We start from the raw sequence: 11,451 nt of genomic DNA, 5'->3' as shown, positions 1-11,451 counted from the left end.
TTCTTGGTAATCAGAGCTGAGTTTTCCCGAGGACTGAGCCGTAGCTCGGTGGCTGAGCTCGGCGGTGGCCAGCCAGCCCGCCCGCCGGGGTTCGATCCCAAGTGGGGACGAATTTCGGGTGTCTCACCGGAGCACTGTTCATAGGAACAGTGCTCGGCAGTACTGTTCACAGGAACAGTGTTCCGCTAATAAGAAGTCTCCCTCCGCGCATGTGAGCCTCGTGACGACATAGAAATCCTGTATCGGGCGCTCTGGATATAGGTTGTAGGTCTAGTTTAGGCTCCCAGCAGGGTGCGTGAGTGCGGCGTGTGGTGTGCGTGCTGTGCGTGGTCTGTGGGTCTGAACATATACTACTACTTGTATCCCCTAAGGAGGCAGCAAAAAAAGAGCTGAGTTCTCCCACCCTCCTCTCCCATGGCTTCCTCCAGCGCCACTCCCGTTTCCTCCCCCGTCGGCTCCGTCATCAGCGATGACCTCGCCGCCGAACGGGCCGCTGAGCTGGCTGCCAACAGTGGAGGCGCGTCAGTCGCGTCTCCCACTCGTCCCCACGCCCAGGTCACGGAAGACCCCTCCCGTGTCGGTTCTCTTCCTCTTGTTGCTCCAACTGACGTCGGTGCGCTGCCCCTCACGTCCCTCCCCACTGCCGGCGCCTCCTCCACCGTCTCCTCGATCCACGACATCAACATCAGCAACTACATCCAGTTCAAGGTCGATCTGGGCGCCAACTTCAACCGCTGGCGCAAGGTCATCGGCTTCATCCTCGCCCGCCATCACGCCCAGGACCACGTCCAGAAGGGGCCGGACTCCCGGCTTGCTGATCCTGATTGGCGCGACATGGACAACACGGTCGTGCTCTGGTTTCTGGCCACTGTCGAGGGGGAGCTCCTCGACATCGTCGCATCGCCGGAGTCCTCGGCGTACTTGATCTGGTCACGGCTCCATGAATACTTCTTCAATAATCAAGTCGGGCGGCGACTCCATCTGAGCCAGGAGTTCCGCGCCTGCGTCCGTGGCGACAAATCCATCCATGACTACTGCCGCCAACTTCAGCAACTCGCCTCTGCGCTCGCCGACATCGACGACGCCGTTGACGACAGCACCCTGACACTGCAAATGATCGACGGCCTCGGCGACAAGTTTGCCATGCAGGGCACCATCCTGCAGGGCACCCAGCCCCTGCCGCCGTTCGTCCAGGTGCGCTCCAGCCTGGACCTTGCCGAACTCGCGCTCGACAAGCGCGCCACGCCACCGGCTCGCAGGTGCTCGCCGTCAACATCCAAGGCGGTGCTGGCGGGCGTGGGGATGATCGCGGGGGTGACCGTGGTGATCGCCAGTGGCGATCATTAGGAGCGTGGCGGCGACCGTGCGCCCAACGGCGGCGGTGGTCGCGGCGACAGACAGCTCAACGTGCATCGTGGTCATGGTGGTTGCGGGCGCGGTTGCCGTGGTGGCCGTAACGGCGGCGGTCGCGGTGACTCCTCCGGCGGTCGCGGCCAGCAGCCCTGGCTTGGGTATTTTGCCCCATGGGGTGCGTCGTTCTCGCCACCCCGTGCACATTTATTTCGGTCTCGCGTCATGGGCCATGGTTACTTGTCCCGGCAGTAAATGGGCCATGTTTACTTGTCCCGACAGATAGTGCGCCCTTCAATGTGCACACCATTGTCGGCAGTTTCTATGCCCTTATTCGCCAAGTCCTACCGGCAGTTTTTCTGCCCTGAAGTACTTCTACCGGCAGTAACAAGTTTCCCGGTTGATCATTTGCCCTTATTCACATACTTCTCCCGGCAGTTAATTGCCCTCAATTAAGTGTTGTGGTGTAGTGGCAGCTGCAGTTCAAATTTGACCCGCTTCCTACTAAATCGGCGGGAATTTGTCTTTTTCACCAGAGGTGGATCAAAACTTTTGACACCCAACCATTTTGTCAATTGTGCATTAAATATGTCCTAGTATTTTATAAAATTGATTTGGTCCATTTTTGCAACAAATATATGGTAGGTCCTTCACAAAAAAAACTCATTTCGGACACTCGGAAAATGGAAAATGTATTTTCCGTGCAAAGAAAATGAAAACTCCCTTAGGCAACATTGTTTGAAATTCTAATATGCACCCTTGTGCACAATATGAGATCATTTGAACAAACTATGCCAAGAATGTGGCCATAAGATTGATCATTTGGCTTGAAAGCCATGAATCTTCATGCATGATGGCTCATTTCTGAGAACACTTTTTTAAAATAATTGCCGTATTGAAAGTTTGCTATTTTTTCTAGGAACTTGGCCACATATAATGACATAATGTGAAGGTTTCCCAATTTTTTGATTTTTTTTGAATTTTTTATGCCCGTTTCAAAATGCGGTCAAAACGGCGGGAATGACCGTTCCTAGCTAGTGGTTGAATATTGAACTTTTTTTGGTGTTTCTCTGATAAAATAGATACTTATGTACCTAGAAATGATTTTTGGAAAAAATAAAGAGCAAACTACAAGGCAGCTACAGTTCAAGTTTGACCCGCTTCCAACTGAATCGGCGGAAATTTGTCTTTTTCATGAGAGGTGGATCAAAATTTTTTACACCCAACCATTTTGTTAGTTGTGAATTAAATATGTCCTAGTATTTTAGAGAATTGATTTGGTCCAATTTTGCAACAATTATTTGGGAGGTCCTTCACAAAAAAACCTCCTTTTGGGCACTCGAAAAATGGAAAATGGTTTTTTCGTTCAAAGAAAATGAAAACTTCCTTAGGCAACATTATTTTCCATTTCAATATGCACCCTTGTGCACAATATGAGATCATTTAAACAAACTATGCCATGAATGTGGCCATAAGATTGATCATTTGGCTTGAAAGCCATTGATCTCCACACGTGATAGCTCGTTTCTGAGAACATTTTTTAAAAATAATTGACGTATTACAAGTTTGTTATTTTTCCTGGGAACTTGGCCACATATAATGACAGAATGCGAAGGTTTCCCAAATTTTGGATTTGTTTTGAATTTTTTATGCCCGTTTCAAAATGCGGTCAAAACGGCGGGAATGACCGTTCCTAGCTAGTGGTTGAATCTTGGATTTTTTTGGTGTTTATTTGATAAAATAGATACTTATATACCTAGAAATTATTTTTGGAAAAAATAAAGAGCAAACTATGAGGAGGCTGTAGTTCAAAATCAACCCGCTTCCTGCTGAATCAGCGAAAATTTATCTTTTTCACGAGAGGTGGCTCGAATCTTTTGAGACCCAACTATTTGGTCAATTGTTCATTAAATATGGTGTAGTATTTTAGAAAAATAATTTTGTTCAATTTTGCAATAAATATATGATAGGGCCTTCACAAAAAACCCGATTATTGGCACTCCAAAAATTGAAAAATGATTTTTTGTGTAAAGAAAATAAAAACCCCTCAAATCAACATTGTTTGTCGTCCCAAGATACACATATGAACACAATATTGGGTCATTTAAACATACAACATGAGGCTAATATGTCGATTGTTTACCCGAAATAAGAGGCTATTGATAAATGTGGTCAAATTTGTTGATATGAACGTTCTTATCTAGGTGTGAAATCTTGCGAAAATTTTTGTGTTCCTGTGATGAAATAGATACTTTGAGTTGGTAGGATCAATTTTGCAACAAAGAGTTGGTAGGTTCTTTACAACAAAACTGAAAAGAAAAATGTATTTTTGATCAATTGAGATGGTCATAAGATTATCAAAGCTTTTACTGCGTTTTGATTGGTCCCAGCAGGGTCCATAGGTTTCTCGCGCGGATCACGCATCATACACCGTCGGATATTTCCGGATCGGACGGCACCCTCACGGCCTCATCCTCTCACCCTAACCCTCTCTCCAACCCTAACCCTCTTCCTCCCTCAGATCTCAATCCGCCGCCGCCCCTATCCCTACCCCCACGTAGCCCAATCCAATCCGCCGCCGTCCTCTACCCATATCGCTCCCTGCTCCGGCGAGCCCGCCATGAACCGTCTGCGGGCGGGGAGCCCAGTCTACGGGCGGCAGCGCAGCGGGAGCAGCACGGTCTTCACCTCCCCGGGCGGTGTCTCCCCCTTCCACCACCGCTCCTCCTCCACCTCCTTTGTTGCCTCCCTCCAACGCCCACACAGCTCGCCAAAAACATAGACGTTGTCGCCGCCGCCCCTCGCACCATGGCCGCCCCCCTGCATCGACTCCCCACACCTCCCCGCCCTCAAGTGGCTCCTGCCCTCCACTACCTAGATCCGCGTCGCCCCATCCGCATCCCCACCCACCTGCTGCCGCCATCCACTCTCGCCGGCCCCGTCCACCACCTCGTACCACGCCGCCGACCACCATCCACTCTCGCGTGCACACGACCTCCTCATTCTTCGCGACTGCTCCATGTATGCCGCCTGATTCTGTCGAGCCCCGGCGTCTCCCGCCACCGCGCAGCACCGCGCCGAGCTTGCCTCGTTCCGCTGCGTCCTCTACTCGGCTGGATCCGCCATGTTCGGTGAGTTCATCCCCCTCCCCCCTCCTTCCTCCTATCTCTCCCTTCCCTCTCTAATCTCCTGTCTTGAATTATCTTCTTTTGTAGCAGTAGAGGAGCGGGTGGGGAAGCACCAACCAAGGCCATGTCATGGAGGTTCTGCTCAGGCAACCCTGCACTGCTTGCAGCAGACGCCGTGGAGGTTCTCTCTCCCCTCTTCTACTATCTTTCTCTGTCTTGCAGCTCCTGATGTGCTTCACTTTGATTTGGAGTACAACTCCTACTTTTGCTGTTGTAGAGGATAGGTTGGCTGAAATTTATGTAAACTGTCTACCCTTTATTCAATAACAAAATCTTGAATTTTGGATTACTTGTAACAAGCATGTTCAAACAACTTCTTAGTTAAATAGCCACAAACAGAGTCAATTATTTTTGCAATTTGTTCCATGGATGGGAGTAATTGGTTGTAATGCATCTTCTTGTGGTGTGGTGTTTCAGTTTGATACTACTATGCTTTCTCTTGTCAAATTCGCCCCTGACTAGTATAGTTAGTACTATTTCTGCAGGTTGAAATTATTCACCCCTCCATTGTGACTATTTCCTAATCGAGTACAACAAACGTCCTATGTTTTTGTGTGCAAAATAAGTGTGAAACATTGTAGTGCTGACCCAACATGTACCTAGCATTCCAGAATGTGTATTTCCTTTGATTCCATAGGCTTAACCTGTAAGCTATAAAAATTGTGAATCGGTTTGTGGGAAACTGGGCATATTGGGTTGGTAAATATAGAACTGTAGACATGTAGAACCAAAGCCTGGAACTTAGCCATTTAAGTTGTTGGTACTTGGTAGTACCTACACATTGAAGTTTAGTTGATTCAGGAAAACTTAACTTGAGATTTTCTTTCTTATGATTTACTAATGAAACCTTGATTCTTGAATCTTGATGTAGGTATCCAAACCTCAGAGGACTACAGGTTCTATGCCATCTCGGCGGAGTACCCTGAGTTCAGCAACAAGGAGAAGACACTCGTGCTGCAGTTCACGGTGAAGCATGAGCAAAAGCTTGTCTGCGGTGGTGGTTACATCAAGTTGCTCGGAGGTGATGTTGACCAGAAGAAATTCGGTCATGTTATATTTATTAGAATATACTGAGTACATTCTGAACCCCCTAACGTGACACAAGTTATATATGCACATGCTATTGTTTAAGTGTTGCTTGTGTATGATAAATGGGTTGAGCACCCACCGCTGTTTGATGCTATTGTGTTTAGGATTCTATTCCTCTATGCGTGTAATCTCCAGACCATGACCGTGTTTAGGATGCTATTGTGTTGATAAGCATGGAATGATTACTACTAATTAATGAAGTGAGCAGACTTCTTCACATAAAGGAAGATGTCTGTTTTAATAATAGTGTTCTTGATCTGACCTCATACACCTTTGTTTTAGTAATATAAACAAATAAAATAAGATTGTTTGCATATAATAAGATTGGTGATGCTGGATGTAGTGACTGTGATCTACTGCTACACGTGCTACTGCTAGTAGTGCTTGTGATTTTGTTTTGCTCTACCAACTGTGGATTAATTCCTTGGTCACTACTTAGTAGGTGATGCTAGTGTTTAAGTTTCTATACTACTGTTTATACTGCTGTTATTCCGTCGGTGTTATGCATATAGGTATGGGATAAAGTACTTTATTTGTATGGTTATAGTGCTTGTCACTCCATAGGTTATACTGATTCTAGCACTGTGTACTAGTAGAAATTCAATCTAATGACGACGGGACATGCTCTCTTTTCTTTATGCTGTGTTAATAGGATACCGTAAACGTAGGCCGCTGACAATCATATCATAGTCTCAGTCAGTTCATTTTCTCTATGGGGAATGAATTCTTAGCTGCTGCAAGTTTGGCAAATAGACACCGTACTCGTTTTTCTGTGTAAACATAGTTAGCACCTCTGTTTTTGAAGTAGTTCCTTACTTACCTCTGTGTAAACTGAATTTGGTTCAGTTAAAAAACTGCACTACCTGACAGTTTTGGGCAGCGAGCTTCTAACTGAAAAACGAGTTCGTTATGCTCATAATTTCAAGTTGGCCTCTACACATGAGTTGTAAAGCATGTTCTAAGGTTTCCGTAGAGTACTTATTTGCTTTGTTTGGATGTACGGTTTGAGAGCAGCCGTCTATTTAGTTTGCTGTCCAGAAATATAGTATAGTTTTTAAAAGCAACCAATTCATGATAAGACTTGGTGAGGCTGATGCACATAGCTACTTTAAAAGTACCTTGTTAACAGTGTTGAGGACAAGCTAAATCCTGTATCAGGGTCCTGTTCTTGTAAACATTATGTAAAGCTAAAATTCTTCCGTGTCTTGCTCTTTTGCTGGTGCCACTATACATGTTAGATTGCTAGATGTACTTGTTTCCATCTCAAATTACTTGGGTGTCATTCATATGTACATAAGATAATTGTACTGCAAAAAGATCTTTTATATAAATCCTGTTGGCTAACTTTCCATCTCAAATTACTTGTTTCCATCTCATGTGCCTTTAGTTTTTATTTTAAAAGTATTCGTGTAATATTTCTTATATCAGTGACATACTTTTTGTTCTCTTTTGAATGCCCAGATGTTTTGCATCAGCCTGTCATTGCTAAGGAAGAAGCAGTACTTGAAGAAGCAGACTACATGTTTTCTTGTTGTGAAGCACTAGATAGTTCTATTTATTCATTCCTGTTATAGAGTATTCCAGCAACTGAATGCTTGAATACGTAATGTTGTAGGTTGCTTGGATCTGTATAAAATACGGATGTGATGGAAATTTGTAGAATGTGAGTTTTGAGATATTTCTGTAATATTTAGCTAATTGGTGGTGATTCATATTGTTATTCAAACTGGTTTGAAAATGTTCGTTAAATGGGCTGGAGTTGGACCTTAAAGAGGCCAAGGATCAAATTATATTGGACAAATATTTTGGGTAAAAAATGAAACAAAAATAAATGAATGTGGATTGGACAAGAAAGAAAAAGCCTGAAAAATATTGGGCTGGACTAATTTGGTTAAACATAATTTGGAAAAAAATATAAAAAGGCCGAAATGTTGGGCTTGGTCCATGTGGCTGACTAAAATTAATAGGAAAAATATATATAGAAAGGCCAAATTGTTGGGCTCGCTCATGTAAAACGCCGAATCGGACCGGGCTAATTCTTGTGCCACATCAGATTGCCACGTCGGATGCCTACGTGGCCTGGGGAGGTTGCTAGTGACCAAAACGAAACAGTAGGCATATTTTGGTCGTAAACGTCCACGACATTCTCACAGAGAAGGTCGTTAATTTCAATTTACGACTGCCAGCTTTTGACCTTCTGTTTTTGGTCAAAAAAGGTCCCAAATGAAAAACAATGACCTTTCAGTGACCACTAGTCAAGGTCACAAGTTGATATATTTCTTGTAGTGACCATGGATCCCCCCGAACTCGGCTGGGGTTCTTGGGCCGCGCCCGGGTGTGCTCCCGCAGGCGCATTCAGCCATGTTCTCTGGGCTGCCGCTGCACCTCCTGCGCCGTATCCTCCTGGCGCCGTACGCCTGGGACACCAACGCCATGCTGCACGCCATGCCGAGCTATGGCGCAGCCTTGCCACCTGCTCCCGAGTGGATCATGGACTCTGGAGCCGCTTCTCACGTGACCGGGGACTCAGGTAACCTTTCCATGTCTCGTTCCCCATTACTGCCTAACTCTCATCACATTATAATTGGCAAAGGGGCCTGTCTTCCTGTTATTGCTACTGGTACAGCTCTTCTTCCCCCTCGCCCCTTTCATCTCACCAAAATACTGATGTCTCCTAATGTTGTCCAAAATCTTATATCTGTACGCCAATTTACTCGTGATAATCTTGTATTTGTAGAGTTTGACCTCGCCGGTTTTTCTATGAAGGATCTGGCAACCCGGGCCCTTCTCATGAGGTGCAATAGTGGCGGCGACCTCTACCCCTTTTCCAACAATAATGGTGGCTCCTCCACGACGGCTCTCACTGTCCAGAAGTCCGACTTGTGGCACCGCCGGCTAGGGCACCCTAGTCCCTCCGCATTAGCTCGTTTCTCTCTTGATTTCTTAGATGCATGTAATAAGAATGATGCCCATGATTCCGCACTTTGTACTGCCTGCCAATTTGGAAAACACACGCGCCTTCCATTCTGTACCTCCTCCTCCTGCACCACTGCTCCATTCCAACTTGTACATTGCGATTTATGGACTTCACCAATTGTTAGTTTTTCTGGCTATACCTATTACCTTATTATATTGGATGATTACTCTCACTACTCTTGGACGTTCCCTTTGCGTGCTAAATCAGACACAAGTCTAACTCTCCGACGCTTCTTTTCTTTCATACTAACGCAATTCGGTGTGATGATCCGTTGTTTGCAGTGTGACAATGGAGGCGAGTTCCTCGCCTCCTCCCTCCGCGATTTCTTCTCCTTGCACGGTGTGTCATTTCGTCTCTCCTATCCTCACACTTCTCCGCAAAATGGCAAAGCAGAGCGCCTCCTTCGTACCACTAGCGTAATTGTTCGTACACTCCTACTCCAAGCGCAACTTCCACCCCCTTTTTGGGTCAAAGCCCTCCACACTGCTACTACACTCCTCAACATACGACCCTCCCATGCCATCCACCATTTTACCCCGCATTTCCTTCTTTACAGGACACATCCCACATATGATCATCTCCGCACCTTTGGGTGCCTTTGCTATCCCAACCTCTCCGCCACCATGTCACACAAGCTCTCCCCCCGTTCCACACGTTGTATTTTCCTTGGTTATCCTAGAGAACACAAGGGGTACAGGTGCTTCGATTTATCCACTTGAAAAGTAATCATCTCTCGCCACATTGTTTTTGATGAGTCCTCCTTCCCGTACATGCACGCTATGGATCGGGCAGTCACACCAGATCCCAGCCTGCCACCTAATCCACCCTTCCTGGGATCCCCCGCACCTACCTCGTACCCGCTGCCGCCGTGCCAGATTCGTCGCACGCCAATCCCGCTCCACCAGCCGACCCACCTGGCTTCCGCCCAAACCCACCTACCTCCCCACACTGCCCAGGTCCCACGCCCTATGATCCCGCATTAGTCACTCCTCCCACGCCTGCATCGCACCATTCTCGGGCTCACACCCCACCCACCATGCCAATCTGCCCGACTCCTCCTCGGGATCAGTCCAGCCTGACCACGCCACTCCTGCCCGGATCAGCCTCGTGTTCCACCCCACGCGCCACTCCCCCAATCATGCTACGCCACCCACCACGATGGACCAGCCTTTTCTGCCTCTACCGCCCAAAGCTGTACCGGTGCACCCACCCAACAATCCACATAAAATGCTAACACACTCTAAAACCAGGTTTTTTCATGCCTAAACAACACTATACCTTGGCCATTTCCGCAGATGTCTCCCCACTTCCTTCCTCCTATCGTGCCGCCCTCAAGGATCCCCATTGGCGAGCTGCAATGTATGATGAATTTACTGCGTTAATGCGGAATGACACTTGGTCTTTGGTGCCTTGTCCTGCAGGTGTCAATGTGGTGATCGGGAAGTGGATTTTCCGCCATAAACTTCATTCGGACGACTCTCTTGCTCGGTACAAAGCTCGCTGGGTGGTTTGTGGGTTCACTCAACAACATGGCGTCGACTATGATGAGACCTTCAGTCCCGTCGTCAAGACAGCCACCATCCGTGTCGTCCTTAGCATCTCCACGGCAAACAATTGGCCCATTCAACAACTTGATGTCAAAAATGCTTTTCTCCATGGTGATCTCGCCGAAACGGTATACTGCCAGCAACCTTCTGGCTTTGTCGATCCTTCTCACCCCAAGCATGTATGTCGTCTCCGTAAATCCCTCTACGGTCTCAAGCAAGCCCCGCGTACATGGTTCCTTCGTTTCACAAATTTCCTCCATACTCTTGGCTTTGTCTCATCCAAGTGTGACACCTGCCTCTTTACTCTTCACCATGGGGACACCACGACCTACCTTCTTGTCTATGTTGACGACATCATACTAACTGCCAGCACCACCTCACTCTTGCAGTCTCTCGTGTCCTCCCTCTCACGTGAGTTTTCGATGAGTGACCTTGGGGACATCACCACTTCCTTGGTATTAATGTTCATAGAAACGCCCATGGGCCTTTTCTTTCTCAAGAGCAATATGCCCTAGAGATCTTGGACCGGGCCCATATGCTTCAATGCAATCCGATCTCCAACCCAGCCGACGCTCGCTCCAAACCCTCGAGTGCTGGCGGCTCCCCCTACTCTGACCCCTCTCATTACCGATCCATCGCCGGTGCCTTGCAATACCTCCGTCTCACCCACCCTGATATCCAATATGTCGTCCAGCAAATCTGCCTCTTCATGCACGCCCCCATGGATAACCACTTCCAGCTTGTGAAACAGGTCCTCCGCTATCTTCGTGGCACCACTCATCATGGGCTGCAGATCGATCGCTCCTCTTCCCATGATCTGGTCACGTACAGTGATCCCGATTGGGCAGGATGCCAGGATACACGGTGCTCTACGTCCGACTTTTGTGTGTTCTTGGGCGCGGACCTGGTCTCATGGTCGTCTAAGCGTTAACACACCGTCTCGAGGTCGAGTGCGGAGGCCGAGTATCACACCGTCACCAACTGCATCGCCAAGTCTTGCTAGCTACGCCAACTTCTCACCGAGCTTCATCGACCTCCTCGCCGTGCCACCATTGTTTATTGTGACAATGTGAGTGCCATGTATCTTTCTACAAATCCAGTTCAACATTAAAGGACGAAGCATGTGGAGATCGACCTCCACTTCGTTCATGATCGGGTCGCTCTGGGTGAGGCCAAGGTGTTGCATGTTCCCACGACGTCTCAGTTCATCGACATTTTCACCAAGGGGTTGCCAACCATTGTATTCAGTGAGTTTAGGTCTAGTTTGAATGTTCTGCCAGCCGCCATTCCAACTGTGCGG

At 47.5% G+C, this 11,451-nt stretch overlaps 1 protein-coding gene across 2 annotated transcripts; it reads left to right on the top strand.

Moving 5' to 3' along the window:
• Positions 1–3,830: 3,830 nt before the first annotated feature.
• Positions 3,831–7,353, top strand: LOC119361928 (calreticulin-like). Of its 2 annotated transcripts, none has more exons than XM_037627103.1 (4): positions 3,831–4,481; positions 4,569–4,659; positions 5,410–5,559; positions 7,089–7,353. In XM_037627103.1, the coding sequence occupies exons 2-4, from the start codon at positions 4,608–4,610 to the stop codon at positions 7,199–7,201; spliced, it is 315 nt and encodes a 104-aa protein (XP_037483000.1). In that variant the 5' UTR covers positions 3,831–4,481; positions 4,569–4,607; the 3' UTR covers positions 7,202–7,353. The 2 variants fall into 2 exon arrangements, with proteins under 2 accessions (XP_037483000.1, XP_037483006.1); XM_037627109.1 differs by having other exon boundaries at positions 4,566–4,659.
• Positions 7,354–11,451: the final 4,098 nt, after the last annotated feature.

This window comes from Triticum dicoccoides, chromosome 1A (genome assembly GCF_002162155.2).
Source record: "Triticum dicoccoides isolate Atlit2015 ecotype Zavitan chromosome 1A, WEW_v2.0, whole genome shotgun sequence".
NCBI classification, from domain to species: Eukaryota; Viridiplantae; Streptophyta; class Magnoliopsida; order Poales; family Poaceae; genus Triticum; species Triticum dicoccoides.
The sequence above is the reverse complement of the archived record's forward strand: the minus strand, read 5'-3'. Positions and strand labels throughout refer to the sequence as shown.

Bases quoted from the DNA above. Each gene is read 5' to 3' on its own strand.
- LOC119361928 (XM_037627103.1), top strand. From the start codon at position 4,608: ATGGAGGTTCTGCTCAGGCAACCCTGCACTGCTTGCAGCAGACGCCGT. The intron at 4,660-5,409 runs GTTCTCTCTCCC...ATCTTGATGTAG, and splicing joins TTGCAGCAGACGCCGTGGAG to GTATCCAAACCTCAGAGGAC. The intron at 5,560-7,088 runs GTGATGTTGACC...TTGAATGCCCAG, and splicing joins TTACATCAAGTTGCTCGGAG to ATGTTTTGCATCAGCCTGTC.